Source organism: Schistocerca nitens, chromosome 1 (genome assembly GCF_023898315.1).
Source record: "Schistocerca nitens isolate TAMUIC-IGC-003100 chromosome 1, iqSchNite1.1, whole genome shotgun sequence".
NCBI lineage: Eukaryota > Metazoa > Arthropoda > Insecta > Orthoptera > Acrididae > Schistocerca > Schistocerca nitens.
In genome coordinates, this window is record NC_064614.1 from 644568625 (window position 1) to 644588721 (window position 20097).

At 39.7% G+C, this 20097-nt stretch overlaps 1 protein-coding gene across 3 annotated transcripts in view; it reads left to right on the top strand.

The window, feature by feature from the left end:
• The first annotated feature begins 591 nt into the window (after nt 1-591).
• The window catches only part of LOC126258401 (golgin subfamily A member 1), a 139743-nt gene continuing 120237 nt past the window's right edge, over nt 592-20097 (top strand). For all 3 annotated transcript variants that reach the window (XM_049955641.1, XM_049955642.1, XM_049955643.1), the window contains exons 1-4: nt 592-1165; nt 3175-3433; nt 17676-17764; nt 17847-17975. In XM_049955641.1, the coding sequence (XP_049811598.1) occupies nt 935-1165; nt 3175-3433; nt 17676-17764; nt 17847-17975 (708 nt within the window). In that variant the 5' untranslated portion in view covers nt 592-934. The remainder of the gene's footprint in view (nt 1166-3174; nt 3434-17675; nt 17765-17846; nt 17976-20097) is intronic.

Sequence of the window (20097 nt, forward strand, 5' to 3'; positions counted from 1 at the left end):
AGTTTCAAGAATAGGCTTTAAATAATGACTCTAGGAATATACTACAAGCCCCTACACATCGCTCACATATGGATCATGAGAATAAGATTAGAATAATTACTGCACGCACAGAGGCATTCAAACAATCATTCTTCCCGCGCGCTATACGTGAATGAAATCGGGAGAAACCCCAATAACTGGCATGAAGAGACGTACCCTCGTGGTGGTTTTCGGTGTATATACGTAGATGTAAATTTTAATAAACTGTTAAAAACAAAGCACGAGTCAGGTGGAGTCTACTCCTTCGACCATAGATTTATGGTCGAAGGTCTACTCCCACTCTGTCAGCTCTGCACATGTATCTAGCAACTTATATCGCCAGAAAATTTTTCCGGGAGTAGTCCGGCTGCAGGCTCTCACTGCTAGACAAAAAAGGGAGAAGACGCTGCTTATACGCGATTTTGGCTCTGTGTGTGCGTGGAAGTCCGCTGGTAGCTGCTTGAACGATCCCACGTGCCGCTCAACTCTCACTCAGAACACAACCATCCATACTATGGTATCCTCTCTCCTGGACTCACGCTTTGTGATGTTGAATATCTTTGGAAAGAAACATGGCAGCTAGTGGGTAGGAGTGACTACTGTAATGTAAATTTTGTGTGCTGGGCGTATATTGGATAGCTAACAGTTCGCTCCAGCAGTATGTTGATAATGGTTATGGCCCGTAGTAAAAGAAAATATTCTTCCCAATGTATATATGTTGTATACTTAACCTGCTGGTTTATGTAATATTTTTGGATTTTTTATACGCCAGTGACACATTTGTCAACGTGTAGCAGCTGATGAGATAAAGGAAACAGTGATATCTCCGTTTGTGTCGTATTAGTAATCGCAAACTGTTGGGTGACAAGTGTTCTGTTAATACTTTCACGCATAGGTTGTGAAATAAGTTACTGACATGTTTGCCAGTTTGAAGAATAAAATAAAAGAAGAAACTGGAAACGATGTAGCAAAACTTGCTCCAATACTCAGCAGCCCCCCACAGAAAGGGACTTCAAGGCATTCAAGACAAGGTTCTGGTTCGAGCGTGGGAAGTATATCTCTTGATGGGTTGCGAGAAGATGGTGCTACATCTCCAACTTCGCTTAGCAGGCGTGACAGTGTGGATGTCAAACTTGCAGAAGGAAAAGTAAGACTTTTTTTCGCTGTCGACCACTAATACCGAATACCACTATTTGTATATGCATTCATTTCAGTTTACATGTAAAAAAAATTCATGTTTAATCCTGTACATTTGAACAAGGCCATATTATGTAAAGTTCAGGCTACCTGTACCCTGCAACGAATGAAGTGTGGTTTGACTTCAGAGGGGAAACTGTCATTTGTCGTATGTAGTGCCAAGAGTGAATTGGAACCTGAGATTATATTTAAGCAAACGATGTATTCCGATTCTCGCTTTAATACAGATGGAACCTCGTCTCTGGAAAAACATTACTATTATCGAGTTGTAAAACAACATTTATACAACCCTACACATGGGCCTCCTGCCCCCCCCCCCGCCTCCCCCTTTTTCCCTTGTCATACCAGCCTTTTTAGTTGTCACTACATAAAAACCGTACCTTTTTGAAATATGCTTGTATTGCATATTGAGTAATTTGTGCCATTTAGTTTCCTCACTATTTATTACAGCCTAGATATTTCGTTGTTCATGATCATTTTTGAAGTAAGTGAAGTATGCCTATAAATGTGCATCTTTCGCGTATCCTGCTAACTACTGGGACCCGAGTTTTGTATCTGGATGACAGTGCTTTACAAATCCACTAACTGATGAATTGAAGTAACAGCGCTAATACTGATACTGCCTCAAAATTTTGTATCAGAAAATAAGTTGATTGTTGTCATGACCAGAAAATGTAGATACCTTATATTTAATACCTAGGTATTTTTGGAATAATTAAGATGGTCTTGTGCTTTTCATTATACTTATTTGCTATGCACATGCAGTATACTACTTTAATCATAATTTGCACTAGCTTGTTAAAAGAAATTTGCAATTTTTGATCTCATGTTGAAGTCAGAATACTTACAATGGGCTCTTGTTATTTATAAAGTGGATAAATTGAAATAGCATCTAGAAGCTACTAGTTTCTTACTATGAAATAATTTACCTCCATTTATGTGTCAATAGCAGTTGGAAGTGTAACGCGGAAAGGACAACAGTAGGATACTTTACCTTAGGCCTATACTAAATATTTACGTATCACACTTGACTGCACTTGTGACATTACATGCTTTGCTGCATTGTCATAATATAAAGCTACAAGCGAATGCCAAAAATGACATAATTGTCACTGCATGAGGCTCTCAGCTTTTAACTTTAACATCAGCATTATCACTTTGCTTCTGTAGCAGAATACACGTGTCATGTTTGGTACATATCTGCACATGCCAAAGAGGCTGCAAAGGCAGTGAATGAGACATGCAGGGTCATTACTGGATAACTGCAGCCTACACTATTTGGCAAGATATGTCAGCAGTTAGCATGTCATGACGTTACTGCCAGTAAAGGTTTCATCATTTTTGTATGAGGAGTAACATTTAATAACACAGATTCTCATATATAAATAGTACTTTCTCTTGGGAATGGCCCACACCAAATCCCTTTAATTATGTGGCTAAATAAATATGTATCACATGTCTGATGTCATGTATTGCTTAGTCAGTTTCTAGAATAACTAAATTACCTTACAAATTAACAAAATATTGAAATTCTGTCCTCTATCCCTGATGGGCTTTAATTTTACTATAAGAAGCACAGTGTGAAATCCTTTGCACATACATTCCTACTAGTACCATTCTGTATAGTTCTTGTGCAAGTCATATTTTAATTTATTTTGTTATAAGTGGTTTCGTCATATGCATTTTGATTTTCTCTAGATGTACAGTAAACTTAGAACTGACATTCAACCTGGCAAGGTTTACACACAATTTAATGTGAATCTCTTCAGCTTTCTCCAAAGCTGTCTATGAATGTGTGGATGTGCTCCCCTCCCCACTTACACACACTTAAATTATCTGTGCTGGTAATAAGATCAAATTTATTGTCTTGCTGGTGTCACAGTGGTGTGCTGTTGTTGATAGTTCTAAACAGTCAAGTTCAAAATGATTTATGCTTGCTTCTGTGCTTTTATTTGGCAGGTTTTAAGCATGAAAGAGATAAAACGTCTTGAGAAAAGAGAAGATGACTGGAAAAGAGCAATGCAGAAGCGAGAAGAGGAATGGAAAAGACAAATGGAAAGGCAGGAGGAAGAATGGAAGAAAGAAATGGAAACCAAAGAAAATGAATGGAAAAGATCATTGGAATTGTTAGAGAAAGAAAAAATTGTTTTGGAAGAAGAAAAAAGAGAAGTTGTGAAACAGAAACTTAGTTTGGAGGAAGCCTTAAAAGTGGCTGAAGGTATGTATTCTTTACTGCTGATGAATGATTTTTTTAACAATCAATGTTGTTGTTTGTTTTGTATGCCAAGTTAATACAAATATTCAAAAGCATGTTATCTCAGTGTTCTCAATCGTAGTGCTATTGAATCCAGAAATTACATCATCATGAAGTAGACATACTGTGAGGATTCTATATCCTCACATTTTGTAATATTTACTACTTCTCAATATTTCCTAAGCCTGTTATTTAGTTGTCTGTATACTGGTTATCAGTAGCCACGCGGCACCTGCTAGTTAAGCTGCAGCAGGCAGTGAAAGATTATCTTTTCCTGCTAACTGTGATTTTGTGAATTATTATTGTTGCCATGTCGCATGTGCACTGGGCATAATGTTTGAATCTTCCAGTTAGTCAACAGTGTTCTTGAGCTACAGACACATTTAAATGTGTGTTCCAGTGTAACAGGGTTAAAATTGCATTAATCTTGAGAATATGTGCAGTCTAATTATTCACACTGTGTTTACATTATATCCAAAGTTTCAGTCTTATGATCCTAAATATATGTTGTTCCATATCGGATTTTTCGGGTTGACAGAAGTGACCGATCCCACGCGTCGGCTTTGACCCGTGACGTAAGGGTGCTGTCGTGTGTGGCGTCATGACGGCGCGGAGTTTGGTTTGAGTGTAGCTGTCTCCAGTTCTGTTTTATCTTATTTTATTTACTTTTCTGATCTGTTCGTTCTATCTCGTGAGATTTTTTTTTTAAATTTAAAAACACTTATTACTTATTTTAATTATCTGTTTCCTCCAATTTCTGTTTTAGTTTATTATATTTATCTTTCTGATCTGTTCGTTCTATCCCGTGAGATTTTTTTTTTTTTAAGACAGAAAACACTAATCAGCTACTGAAGCATCTTTATCTTCTATGGGTTGCAGGGGTTACGACCCCTGGGGAGATGGGTGGGTATTCATGCATGGCTGTCTTCACTTACACGTTGTAGCTACGCAAGGCATCTAAATTTGTTTATATTTAGTTTGCCCCCCACCCAAAACACTCCATTTCCCGCGCTTGTCCCGTTAGTGTCATTAGGCTTCTTGTGGAAAGTGTGTGTGTTTGTTTTTGTTTCCGCCATATTTGTGACGTCATGGGTCAAAGCAGACGGGCGGGATCGGACGCTTCCGTATTTCCGATTTTTCTTAATCAAAGTGTAGATGGAAGTGGTTTTTGAGGAAGGAACAACTGAAACTGTAAGTAATAGATTTTGTGTTCCATCATTAATTGGTATCAGTTACATAATTGATTAGACAAACAGGATGAGCAGCAGTCTGTGGCTGTTTGCTGATGATGCTGTGACAAGGTGTCGTCATTGAGTGGCAGTAGGAGGATACAAGGGGACTTGGACAGAATTTGTTGATGGTTGGTGAGTGACAGCTTGCTCTAAATGCATGTCAGTTCATATGGATAGAAAAAACAATCCTGTAATGTTACAGTACAGCATTAGTAGTGTGCTGCTTGACACATTCCTGTCAATTAAATATCTAGGTGTAACATTGCATAGCAAAATGAAATTGAATGAACTCTTAAGGGCTCTAGGGGGAAGATGGATGGTAGAATTGGGTTTGTTGTGAGAATTTTAGGAAAACGGAACACTTGTGTGCTGAGTTTTGCTAGAGTGTTTGGGATCCTCACCAGGTCAGCTTAAAGAAAGACATCAAAGCAATTCAAAAGTGTGCTGCTAGATTTATTACCTGTAAGCTCAGTCAACAGATGAATATTATGAAGTTAAATGGGAATGGCTGGAGGAAAGACAACATTCTTTTCATGAAACACTGTTAAGAAATTTTAGAGAACTGGCATTTGAAGCTGTCTGCAGAATGTTTCTACTGTCGCCAACATACATTTTGTGTAAGGACACAAAGGCAGGAGAAATTAGGGCTAGTATGGAGGCATACTGACATTTGCTTCTCTCTTTCTCCATTTGTGCATGGAAAAGGAAAGTAAATGACTTGTAGTGGCACAAGGCAAAGAGTGGCTTGTGGAATAGATGTGTAAATGTATGTCATTTCATAATATGCTGTTGAAGGAATATGTGTGAATGTGCAATTGGAGACAGATGTGGAGAGGAGTAAAGTAACACTGACATGATAATGCTACTGACACTGCTAAATTACTCCATATGCCTTTCTGTAATTGGCCACTCATATGTATTCCATCAATAGCGTGTTATGAAATGAACTGTGAAGGAAGCAGCTGATAACAATTAATGACAAGATCTTGGATTTTCATTTGTTTGATAACAATTAATGACAGAACATAAAATGTATTATTTATTGTTAAAATTGTTTCTTATTCAGAAACCAGTTCAGACTATGCTTTGTTTAGGAAAAATTCTGTATCTCACAACACACAATGAACATCTTGATACTGTAACTTCAGATACAGTGGAAACACAACGTGAATAATCAGAAGGAAAACATTCTTGAGATGGATGTAATTCTACCCTTATTATATGGCAACACACGCGTCTGTATCTCAAGAACACTGCTGACTAATTGAATGACTCAAATATTATGCCCAGTACACACCCAACACAACAACAACAACAACAACAACCACCATTGTCAGCAGATGAAGGTAATTTTTTGTTTCTGGATAGAGCTTGACCAGCTGTCGCTGCATAATTATGAATACTCAATATGCAGTGAAACTAAATGGTAAGCCTAGAAAGTGCTACGGCGAGGATAAAGGATCTTCACAATGCAAACTATCCTAAACTTACAGAACATTCGAACAAAAGTGTAGCGTATATACCATAGATGAAATGCAGAGTACTGATACATCTCTGTTGTCCAGCCAACAAAGGAAAATTAGGGGCAAAGATTTATGTAGTCACAAACTTTTGTGCAGCATTAGGAAGAAGTGCCACAGACAACATACTAAAAGTACTTACTGTTGGAATGTGATTATAGGGGTTACTTTTTTACATTTTTCGTGGGGTAAATTGAAACTTGCCACCTCTAGTGAAAATGTTTCCCAGTACAAAATTAAACTGTATTAATTCCCTGTCAGGTGCAACCCAAAGAGGGACAAGTTAAAAGTGTGGAATGTAGGAATAACCCACTTTAAAAAAATAAATTTGCTTTAACTCACTGGAGATCAGACCTATAATGGCTTGAACCTCAACCCGCCTTTCTGCAGGAAGCTGCTAGGTCACACACATGCACGTGTCTTTCAAGAGCGGGAAGGCAGAAATTAGTGTTCACAGAGGCTGTATTTGTAGGCAATGCAATTAATGGAGGGTTAAATTTCCTACAAAAAAGATCCTATTAATTTTTCCTCTTGACTAGGAGCTTCTGTGTTGTGCAGGATTGATAAATAGCAAATTATTAGAAATAGTATAAAATCATTGTTAAATAAAATAGGTTAAGAACAAATGTTAAATATGAGTACAACATCCAAGGGCAGCAGAACCGTATTGAGGTATAAATGGTTTTCAGGGGTAATGGGGGAGAGGGTGGAGGGAAGAAGCATGAGGGGAGGTAGGCTAGGTCATGCAATTCCCTCTTCCATAGGTCTGCAAACAGAAAGAGCCAAGAGGAGTGTTCCCGTTCTCTCTGTCATATTACATCATGAGAAGCAACTACAGGGTGTTTTACAAAGTTCTACTGACCTTTCCACAGTTGCCCTTATGATTCACTGGCAATACAGTGCCCGAGCATGACCAGTGGGTGTTTATTTTCCACATAGTGTCCTAACATTATGTAGAATACAAATATGAGTTACTAGTAATACTAACACAAGAAACATACATAGACATATTCTGTGTAAATCTCTGCACATTGTTCTACACTGCTGTAGGAGAAATCGATTCTTAGTCATCCTGCAGTTGTGGTGTTCTTCCAGGAAAAGTGCATACTCTTGCCATGAGCGCTGCTCGCTTATCTATTTAGAGACTGACTATACCTCCCCAGTACTTCCTGTCCAGTTCTCTTATGTGAGCAGTCAAAATAACTTCACCCTGATCATATTTGTATAGTGGGGTTATTTTTAGTTTGTCTTGTACTTATCAGCACTTATTAAGTGAACTATTATGTTACAAAGTTCAGCTGTCATTTGTCTACTACTTTGAAGTGCAACATGCTGTCAGTATGTATTCAATAATGAAGATTTCATTGTCTCCGCTACCAGTGGTTTGAATAATTCTCAGAGCATGAAGGGTATCAAGTGCATTACCTCAGCCTCACCTCTTCCAACATCTGAAAAGGCCCAGAGGCTTAAATTGGCTCCCTCTCCAACAGAAATAGGTCACCAAGGTTTTATAGAACATCAGATATTTCAGCCTCAGTGAAGCAGTGCATACGCCAGATTGCCGTTAAACTTCAGCATGATTAGTCCATTCCATCAGACACTTTCACACCCATCTTGGAAGATGTGCTGTATATGTGTGGTACTGGCTCCATTCAGTGCAGCCTATTCTAATGGTGCTAGTGATACCTGAGTGAAAAAGATATATGCAGCCTCCCATAACACAATTAATGATGAGAGAAGTGCATTAACTTCCTGGTCTTTCATTAATTCACCATCAAATGGTTGCAACAATTGTGCTAGTGATACCTGAGTGAAAAAGATATATGCAGCATCCCATAACACAATTAATGATGAGAGAAGTGCATTAACTTCCTGGCCATTCATTAATTCACCATCAAATGGTTGCAACATTTGCATGACTTTACAGTGTGCAGTCAATGATAAACACCAGCACGGTGCCACATTTACCAATCCACTCCTTTCCAACCAACATTACATAGGTTGTTCACCGGAATGTACATTACATAAATCTTCACGTAATTGGAAATTAGTATGCATTCAATAAATTGAAATGAACTCCGCTATATAATTATGAGCTCAGTGTAGAACACAACTACTCCTAGATGACTTAAGAATCAATTTCTCCTCTAGCAAATGTAGAACAGTGTGCAGAGATTTATGTAGGATCTGTCAATATGTTTTTCTTGCCTTAGTGTTATTAGTAACTCATATCTGTATTTCATGTTGTGTCAAAGTACTTTGTGAAAAGGAAACATCCCCTGGACACGTCTGTGCACTGCTTTGCCAATGGTTCACTGGGTGAAGTGTGGAAAGGTTGATATAGTTTTGTCAAACATCCTGTAATTGCTTTTGGTATTGAAGTTAGGCAGAGAGAGTGGGGACTCCACTTGTTAGCATTTCATTTTGCAGAGCTGTGAAGGAGTGAAGTGCATGACTACAATCTCGAGATGACCTTCCCTCACACTCTGTCAACCAGCCCACCTCACCCCTCCCCACCCCTTTTTTCTGCACTTGTGAGTAGTAGTTCCCAGCAGTAGGATCGACTTTTTGCAAATGTCTATGCAGTGATGTATATTAAGGTCCCAGGTATAACACCCTACATCAATTCACTCTGATGGATCCTTGTTTGCGAGAAATTGATGAAAATAAATTCCATTTTTCATGACACTTAATAGCATTAAAAAAGTATTGTCACATTGAGTGGTTTCATTGGGTAATGAGTAGAGTAAGGCCTTCACATGCAGGAGGTCATGGGTCCCGATGTGGTCAGATTTTTCAAATTTTTTTATTATTCCTTTTATTTTTAAATTTTTATCAAAAAGACTGATCATTACTTTTATTCAATTAATTCGATTAAATGTAATTTATTTCTATTCCTTTGTTGCATCATTTTAATAATTGTACTTACTTTATTTGCTTTCACTTTTCTTCCTGTAATCCTTTTTCACTTGAAATATTTTTGCATGTGATTTTAACTCATCTTATGTATTAATTTCTTTCTTTTTATCATCCTATTTTTTGATCCATGTTATTGCATTCATTATTTCTATTCCTTATTTTGCTTGAAATTCGTATTAGTTATAATTCTTGACAAGAAAATTTTGCAAAAAAGATAACACAAAAAATGCTAGTGTCGAATTATAGTGAATTTGGCAATTTTTAAGAGATATAGTGAAATTTCAAATTTTACCATTTGAAAATGTCGTAATTCTGAGGATGGCAGTTCACTAATAATCATAACTGATAATAACTGACAGCTATTGCAAATTAAAATTGCATTTTGCTTTCTACTCTCCTTAAGGCTGAGGTTCGTGTATAATTTTGAGAATAATGGTTAATTTCCCAAGTAATAAACTTTGATGTGACAACGAAAATACCATCAAATTTGGCCAAAACCAACACCAAATCTGACAAGAAATCACTGATTTTAGAAAAAAATATTGAATTTTATAAAAAGAAAAAAGAGAAATTTGGCTCTTCAGATTTAATAAAACGTAACACCAAATTTGGCAACAAATGATGACAAATTGGGAGAAAACCACCACCGAATTTGGCAAAAAATATTACAGCATTTGGCAAAAAAACACCAAATTTTGCAAGAAAATCATGTCAAATTTGGAAGAAAGAAACCAAATTTACAAAAAAATTAACGAACAATTTGGCAAAAAACACCAAATATGGTGAAGGAACAACACCGAATTTGGCAAGAGAAAAAACATTGAATTTGGAAAAAAAGGTCACCGAATTTGGTAAAGAAACACCAAATTTGATGAAAAATTCAACCTATTTTGCAAAAATACCATTGAAAAAATAACACCAAATTTGACAAAAAATACACCGATTTTGGCCACAAAATAAAATGTTTTTTCCCATCACTGCTTCTAATCCCTTCTTTTATTTGAATTGTTATCTGTGTCATGTTGTCCATAGTGCAATAGGAATTTAACTATTAATGTTTTAAATGTTTGTATGACGATTACCATAAAAAATGCATATCTTTTAACAAAAAAAAAAACATCTTTACACCTTTGCACAGTCAGTATAAATAGATTGCTTTTTAACCATTAGATTGGCATTTTCAGATATTTGCGTATTATGATAGACAAATATAGTTAAATTCACATAATAAAAATTCCGAATGGAAAAAGAATGGTATAAAGAAAAAATGAGAATGAATTAAAATATTCATATGATGATTAAAATGTTGCCACAAAGGACTAGAAATAAAAAATTACACTTAAACCAATTAATTGAATAAAAATAGTGATCAAAGTAATTTCAATTAAGATTTAAAAAATGTAAGTCACCCCACGCGACTCGAATGCATGATCCCCCCGCACATTAAGGCCTTACCCTACTCATTACACCACACAACCTATTTTTGTTTAATGGTATTGAGCACTTTTTTTGTCGGTTACTTGAAATGAGGGCCCACCAGGATGAATGGCTGCAGGGAGTGATTTTTGTGGTCACAATGTACAATACTGTACAGATGGTTTCAAAAAGTTGATCCCACCACTTGGGAACTCTTTGTTAGATGTGGTATACATAGTTAATATATGTTCTTAACCCATTTCGTTTGACATCAATTTTATATTCTTAAAATATTATTTTTAATTATCTGCAGATTTTTTCATGCCCTGCAGTACAGAAACTACTAGTCCTAGAGGGGAAAAAAAGAAAAAGTAAGCCTTTGCATCAATGAAGTCTTCTTATGACGTACTGCTGGGAGTCTGTTGAATTATAACTCACTCAAATGCACTGAAGATGACTATTTACAGCTGATACCTGGATATGCACCAGAAAAAAAAGAAGATTGCAACAGATTGTTGTGCTTCTGTCATTTCTTATAATAATACACAGTTGCTGTGCAAAACAGTACCATATGGAGTCAAAGTTGGTGAAAAATGAATATATTAAAATTATGGTGCATTAAGGAGTATAAGCTTTTAGCTTTGTGACACAAACAGTGGACATAAAGCTGTGGGTACGCATAAGTATAAGAAGTGATCTTTGTTGTTCAGATTTTCCAATATTTTCAGTAATGACCATTACATCAGGGAACCTATGACGTGTAAAGTGTAATCTATTTTCAATGCAGCACCCTGTCTCTGTGTGATAGTGATCATCCGCATGTGAATAATGTCATAGATACTTCCTTTGTGCAGTTGATGCTGTTTCTTGTGTGTCCTAAACATTCATCTGGCCTGTCGCCATTGAATAACATCTCCCCCCCCCCCCCCCCCCCCTGCCAAATCCCACTTCCCCCGTTAAAAAAATAAATAAAAAAAGAAGAGAAAGAGAGAGAGAGATAAATATATGCCTCAGGGGGCTAACCACTCTTTGGCAGGTTCGTGCTTGGTTACCACAGGGCCCCAGCCTTTGCAGCATCTTTTTCCTTCCATACCGCATGTCTCTCTTCTTGCTTTTTTTTTTCCCCTCCCTTGGAAAACATGTCTGGGATGTTTTAGGAAATGTATTCTGCATTTTCACTGGCCGATATCACAACAGTCTCTCCACTGTTTTTCGTTCCTTTTTCCTTTCCTCTTTCCCCTTCTCCAGTCCTCCCTCCACTTCGGCATTTGAGATTCTTCTTTTTCTTCTTCCTCCTTGTACATTCCTGAAGGCTGGCCCATGTGTCTGAAGTGTAATAGGTGACTGGGTAATGTGTAATTCCCAGCCCTGGGTCAACAGGTAGAGTTCGCACATACCCCCTTGTACAGGCGAACCCCAGGGGTGGGTGATTGCCTGAGCTACTACCTTCCCAAATTGCCAATTGGTCCTTCTGTCAGGTGTGGTCTGATGGGTGAACAATCACATAAGGCAGGTGTGCATCCCCCTCTGAGGAGGAGGCCCCAGTTGGAAGGAGCTCACCATCGGAGAAGCTGGCAGTCATGAGAGATTTTATCACTGTGAGCCAATCATCTTCACAGTCAATGTCTACTAAACAAATGGAATGAGGCTAATGGTTCAAAGACCCTCCCAGCTGCACCACAGTTCCTCTTGGTTTCACGTACTGAAGATGGTTACTAAAGATGGTCAGTACTTTGTATGGTAAATCTGTTTATTATTTAGAAACGTGTTGATGCAGTTGTCGGCCGGTGAAATCCTGCTCTCGTATATGCAGTGGCTCTTTGTGTTTGGAATGCAGTTGTCGGCCGGTGAAATCCTGCTCTCGTATATGCAGTGGCTCTTTGTCTTTGGAGACTGCTTCTGATTCTCAAGCACAACAACTGCTTGCAGCTTCACTTCTCCACAGCTATCTTGTTCATGTTGAGGCTCATCGAATGTTAAATTCTTCACATGGTGCTATTTACACTAGGCTGCCCAATGGTCTGACTAAGACAGAAATCCAAACATAACTCTCTGTTCAGGGTGTCATTGCAGTTCATTGGGTGAAGAGAAAGGTAGATGCATCCTTAGTGCGCACACACACACTCCTTTTCCCACTTTTGACAGCGTTGTGTTTCTATCAAAGATCAAAGCAGGCTATGAAGTTATCACAGTCTGACTGTACATTCTAACTACAATGCGCTGCTACCAGTGTCATCATTAAACTCAGACGAATGTCCTGTCAATACCTGGCCAAATGTGTGACCTGTGGTAGGGATGCTCATGAGGGCAATTGTCCGCCTCCTCCTTCCCGCTGTATCAATTGCAATGGAGACCATGCTGCCTCCTTGTGAAATTGTCTCGTGTATCTCGATGAGTGGGCCATCCAGGAGGTCTGAGTGAAGGAGAAAGAGCCTTATCTGCTTGCTCGCAAGTTGTTGGCTAGTTGGAAATTCTGCGTTCTACCATCTGGCACTTAAAAGTGCTGTTCCTGCTATATCTCACTCCATGAGGGACATGACCGCAGCTTGTGGTCTAGTGGCTAGCGTTGCTGCCTCTGGATCGCAGGGTCTCGGGTTCGATTCCCAGCTGGGTTGGGGATTTTCCTTGCCTGGAAACTGGGTGTTTGTGTTGTCCTTGTCATTTAATTATCATCATCATTTGTGACTGTGAAAAAAAATTGGGACTTCGCATGAGTGCTGATGACCGCGCAGTTGTGAACCCCACAAACCATTCGTCGTCGTCGTCATCATCATCATCAGCAGGGACATGGGCATGCAGACGTGTGACCTTAAATTCTGCAATGCAGTTTTAAAATTGCCTAGTGTCATGGTAGCATCCCCGTCTCCTCCTCCAGCTGTGCAACAAGCCACCAAACTTTTGCCGCACAGGGCAAAGTCACCTGCATCACATCCAGCAGGCTTGAAAGTACAGAAGGGATACTCCCACAAAGACTTCTCACATTCCTCCAGCCAACAAATATCCGAGTCTTCCTCTACCAATCAGAAAGGCTCCAAGAAATCAAATAAAGGCATATGGTCTTCTCCTTCACCGACTTGGTAGTCTCTTCGATGGTGTCACCACATTGATCCCTTTCCCAGCCGACCTCTGTGACACCGGTGTGCACCGCCAACCGTTTTTGTGCCCTGGACTCTGCAGACTGACAGAAGTAGAATGCTGACGCCTCTGTAAATATCGTGGAGCAGAATCTCCCAGCCTCCTGCGCACTGTAGCATTGTGTCTTTGAAGACTGGAACTTGGCAGCCATCAAGATGACACCCTTCATTTTTTTCCTCTCCCCTTTCCTCGTCATGTCTCTCCCTGAATGGGATGATTGCGGCCTTCATCCAGCAAAGAGGACTTACGGCTGCCCTTGGAATTTCAGCGCCCACTTTGAGCTGTCTCATTTCTTCCCACTCCACTTTGACCCTGCCCACCATCCCCCTCCCAAGGACAACACTCCATATGGAGGAGTATTGCTGCTCATCTGGGATGATGTTCAGTCAGCCCATCTCCCTGACTACCCAACTTCAAGCTGCCGTTTAGATTCCTCTGTGATTTGGTGTCTCCAGGGCAGACTTCCTCCAGCTTATTTAGCAACTCCCTCACCCCTTTCTGGGGCTCAGTGACTTTAATGTACACCATCCCCTTTGTAGCTCTTCCAGAACCTGTCAGAGAGGTGCCCTCTTGGCTGACCTTCTGAATCGACTTAACCTCATCTGCCTTAACATGGGAGCACCCAAGTTTCTTTCAGACTCCATGCACACCTATTTCCTATTTGGAACTCTCCATCTGCAGTGCCCAGCTTGCCCATCGTCTTGAGTAGACTGCGGACTCCTGCCCCCACCTAAATGCACACCCAAATGGCAGTTTTCTAAGGCCGACTGGAGGCTTTAGTCCTCCCTGGCAACCTTCAGTGAATGTTTCCCAGTTGTGATGACTAGGTAGAATATCTTACAAATGTTAGCCTTTGTTGTAAACAGTTATGTGCATAGTGCTGTGCGTTATTTGGGGCAGCAGAAAAGCTAGCTGGATTTGTCGTATGGGCCAATCTCTGAAGGCTATCTGGGACCAAGGTCCATTCCCCAGTTTCTGGCCTGACAGTAGTAGATAATGTCGTCTGGATCCTATTGCTATCTCCAATAGTGGCCCAGCCACTATTCTGCAGAGATTTCGAGCACCACCCACCGTCCCCCTGCCTTCCTCCATTGGAAACGTGTGGAGGCGGCTTGGGCGATGCCCTTCACTTCTCAAAATCTTGAGTGCTATAATGCAACCTTTACTGTGCGGGAGCTAGATCATGCTCTCACTTCATCCCGATCCTCCACCCCAGGGCCAGACGATGTTCACATTCAGATGTTGCAGAACCTTTCCCTTGCAGGCAAGCACTTTCTCCTTCATACATACAGTCGCATCTGGGCAGAGAGCATATTTCCAAGATGTTGTCGTGAAGCCACTGTCATACCCATATCTGAGCCTGGTAAGGACAAACACCTTCTTTCTAGTTATCAGCCCATTTCTCTTACCAGCTGTGTTTGCAAGATGGCGGAATGTATGATTCATAGCCAGATGGTATGGTGGTTCGAGTCTCGCAATTTACTAACCACTGCACAGTGTGGATTTCGATCATGCCATGTTGCAGTTGACCATCTTGTCACTTTGTCAAGCCATGACATAAATGGTTTTCTCTGGAAATACCATACTGTGGCCATTTTTTCCGATTTGGAGAAAGCCTAAGACACCTGCTGAAGGACTGGTATCCTCCGTACACTCTACACATGGGGCTTCCATGGCTGCATGCCCTGTTTCCTTCTGGAATTTTTAAAAGACCAAGTTTTCAATGTAAGTGTGGGCTCTGCCTTGTGGGACATTTTTATCTGGGGAAACAATGTGCCTCGGTGTTCCGTCCTGAGCGTCGTCCTCTTTGTTGTAACCATTAACCCTATTATGGCCTGTCTTCCGCCGGGCATTTCAGGCTCCCTTTACGTTAATGATTTTGTGATCTAGTGCAGTTTGCCATGGACTTGTTGGAGCCCTGACAATGGCTTATGCTTTTCCCCTGACAAAACCGTTTGTATGAATTTCTGGTGGCGCAGTTGGTTTCTTCCACAGTGTTTACATCTTGGGCTTGTTGCTCTTCTAGTTCACTGAAATTCCTGAGGCTCATGTTCTATAGGAAACTTTCTTGGTCGTACCATGTGTCTTACGTTGCCACCTGCTGTACCTCAATGCCATAAGTGTCCTCAGCGATACTTCCTGGGGAGTAAATTGGACCACCCTTCTCTATTTGTACTGGTCCCTTGTCTGTTCGAAACTATACTATTGGTTTTTCATTTATTCATCTACAGATCTGTCCCTCTTACATCGTCTCAGTACTATCCATCATCGTGGCGTCCGTTTGGCCAATGGGGCCTTTTACACTAGCCCGATTGAGAGTCTTTATGCAGAAGCTGCCGAGCTACCGCTGTCGTACTGCCATGACTGTTTCTTCAGTACGTACACGTGCCATTTGTCTGCCATGCCTGGCCACCCATCCCGTGCCTCGTCCTTCAATGACTCCTTTGATTACCAGTATAGGGCACATTCGTCTTCTCTGTTGCCTTCTGGAGTTCGCATTCAGCTCTTGTTCTGGCAGCTTAACTTCACTCTACATGCCACTTTCTCAATGGATATGAACCTTTCATCACCTTGGTTCGTGCAATGGCCCGAGTTTACCTTGGCCTTAGTTTCCTTCCTAGGGATACTACTCCAGGCTCGCTATATCGCCATAAGTTTCATGACCTTCACATGGAACTTTGCGACAGTACCTTTGTTACACTGTTGGCTTTTGGACTGATCTTGGTGTCAAGTGTGCCTTCATCATTGGCACCGACAATTTTTGGCATCGACTTCTGGAACACTGCTCAATATCTACATCAGAGCTCTTCGCCCTGTATCAGGCCATGCAGTACATCAGGCGACACAGGCTTTTCAATGGCATCATCTGCTTCGACTCTCTGTGCCCTTCAAGAATATCAGTGTGCTGTATTCCGTCCATTCTTAGTGCAATTGCTCCAGGAAAGCTGTCACTTGCTCACTCATGATGGAACCACTGTGAAGTTCATGTGGGATCCTGGTAATGTCAGTCTGAAGGAAAACGAGGCTGCTTACAGTGCTGCCAAGGCCGTAGTCCTCGTACCTTGACCCTCTAGTTTGTCCATTCCCTTCTAATGATCTCTGTGTTGCTGTCTGTCAGTAAGTGGTGTCACTTTGGCATCAGCACTGGTCCTCCCTTTAAGGGAACAAGCTCTGGTGAATTAAGCCTCTCCAAGCAGCTTGGATGACCGTCTCTTGGCCCTCTTGCTGTGAGGAGATCTTTTTAGCTAGGGTGCGTATTGGACACTGTCTTTTTAGCAATTGCCACTTGATCAGGGGTGCTCCCCTGCCATGTTGTGCTCATTGCCTTCAGCCTTTGACATTTCGGCATTTATGTTTGCTGTCAGAGTTATCGGCTGTCTTAGCGAACGATGTGCGGGCTGGTGACCACATTTTGCTTTTTATCTGTTGTAGCAATATGTCGAAGGACATTTAATCTTTAATTCAGGACCCCCATTTCTCTATGGCGTATTTTTTGGACCTTTCTCCAAGTCCCTGTTTTTAGTCTCTCCTTCTGTTGATTGGGCTCAACGTGTAGTCGTTTTTAACTCCTTTTTTGTCTTCATGTTCTATGGTTCTGATTTGGGGGCATATGACCCCTAGTTATTTTTGTGCCCTAAAAATAAACAAACAAACAAACAAACAAGTAAGAAAAAGAAAAACCAGGGTTTGTTGGTTTCACCAAATAATGACTTGCCACTTGTGATTATGTTATACTCATCACATTTAATTATTTCTCAAATGTGGTTTGTTCATAGTGTTACATTCCTTACAGTCAGTAGTGAATAATACGTAAATTTTATTGGTTATTTTTATGTTGCCCACTTCCATTTTAACAGTAGTACAGTAAAAGTGATGTAATATTTTGATGTTTTATATGATCACAGATTAATTTGTTTTATTCTGTGTATGCTTATTTAACTACCACAACATTTTCATGCTGTTTTCTTAACTGGAACCATATAGAGTACAAGAAGAAAGTGTATCAATATCAAGAAGATATGGACCAACTGGAAGGTTTTCAAACGCAGGAAATGGCAAAGATAAAACATCTAGTAAGTGACCTCATAATTTAAGTTGATTTCTAATTTTTGTTATCCTTCATTATGAAGCTCTTATGTTGATGTACATTTTCAGTTGCTTGTGACAGAACAGGAAGTTACTGAGAAAACAGAAACTTTAAAAGAGGTGACAAGCCAAGTGGAATCATTGAAGTTGGAAGTTAACAGACTGAGACGCTATGAAGAGGAATTAAGTCGTGTGCAGGTACGGAGTAACTGTATGCATCCATTGAAGTTCCCAATGTTTACTTCTCTTTATGTTCATGTAGCAACAAACATGCACAATATAAGATATTTTTTGTGACGAGGGTAATTATAGCAAATTGTTCATGTGAATTGCAATACAGGAAAAGATTAGCTGTACGCAAATAGCAATATTTTTTTCTTGCTTGCTGTGTGGAGCCATACAGTTAGAAATAGTGGATGTAGCTTTCATGTGTATGTTTTGCACATTCGAGCACGATTACTTTTTGTGGAGCTGCTGATTATGCACATTCTGCCGGCACATCATTTCAATGGTGTCAGAACTGCTTGAGGCTCACATCTGCATCTGGTGGCTTTTTGAAGGAGCTGAAATAATGCTGAAGCACACATAGTGATAGTGCTTAAGGTATGTTTTTTTTTATTCTTCATGCATGGTTTTACTTCTTCAGTTGTGCAGTTGTGAAATAGTTAATAAGGCAGTACTGTTTGTGAAAGTTAGTTTGAAAATAGATTTTTTCCTTGGTATTTTCCTGTTTCTGACTGTCTATAGTGATTTATCTTTCACTCTTCTAGTTTATTAGTACTAATATAAATGAGAATGAGTGAATTTGTAGTGGAATGTTCTCTCTGTGTAAAATGCATGTTTAAATTTACTTGCATCGTCATCAGTAACTATGATATTACTGTATAACTTGCAGCTTTTTCTTTGTTAAAAATAAGTTGTTTTCTCATTCTGTAATGGAATAAAGCAGCAATGTTTTTAATAATTAACAGACATTTATAATTTACCTGTAAGTATCAAACAGATGAAACCAAAAGAAAGATACATTACTGTCCTTCCAATTATGTGTGTGGAAGTGTTTTATCATGGTGATGAACTTATTTGTGTAATGAAGCAGCATGTGATAGTAGTAATAATCGGATAATCGGGATAATAGATTTGGCCTATTGTGATCTGTTACTGGTGTATAAGTGCTTCTATTTGAATATTGTTTTTCACATGTCAGTAAAATACGAAGGGATAAATAAGAAACCTGAAGTTAGTGAATAATAGTGTCAAAAAATCGTTAGGGACTAATAAGTCAGTACTCTCCAGACTGGCCACAAGAAGAAGGAAATTAACTTCATTTTTTCCCTGTTCTTCTCTTTTTCCCTGTTCTTCTCACACCTGGGTGTCATATGTCATTCTCCTGTAAGCCACTAACCACACCGGACATAAGCCACTAACCACACTGGACTGTTGAGACACACACACACACACACACACACACACACACACACACATTCATTTTAATTTGTACCTAGGATAGTGTACTCAATAAAGGATGGTGTTCCAGAGATGAATTCATATGGCTCCAATCCACTGGTTCCAACCATGGTTTTCGGAAGGCTTGAGTGCATTTTCCTTTTTATTAGTTCCCGCAAAACAGAAATTATTTTCGACTAATTAATATACTGCACGATCCAATGTTTCTTCTTCTTCTTCTTCCTGGCCCAACAGTGCATGATGGTCCTTGACCTGCTCTAGGACACCATTCGATTCATCTCTGTCCAGTGTCTTTAGTCTCCATCCTCTGACACCAATAATTTTTTTAATCTTCTTGTGTGTTTTCAAAGTCTTCATTTTCCCAGCTTCTTTGCTCCACTGGGTTTTGCAGCAGTGCTGTTTTTGGCGGGTTCACATGTTCCATGTGAAAAACATGGCCAACCCATTTCATGTGGTTTATTTTAATGAACTTCATGATTTGAAGATCTTGATATAATCTGTAGAGTTCAAAATTATATCGTCTGAACAATGCACGTTCTTCATCAGTTGCCCCATACAGTTTGCGTAACATCTTTCGTTCAGAACACCCTGTTGGCTCTTAACACTGTTGCATCAAGTGTCCAGGTTTCTGAGCCATATGTTAATACTGCACATATTATAGTTGCATGCAGCTGACATTTTGTTCATTTGGACAGGCTTCTGCACTAAGTTGCAGGGCCAGCCCATAATAGCATTTATTAGCTAGATGGATGCACTGTTTTATTTTCATATTAATATATCATTCTGTGATGTTACCAGTGTTTGCAGATAGACAAATTCACTAACATATTCTATTTGTGCCTGGTCAAAGTCTGTC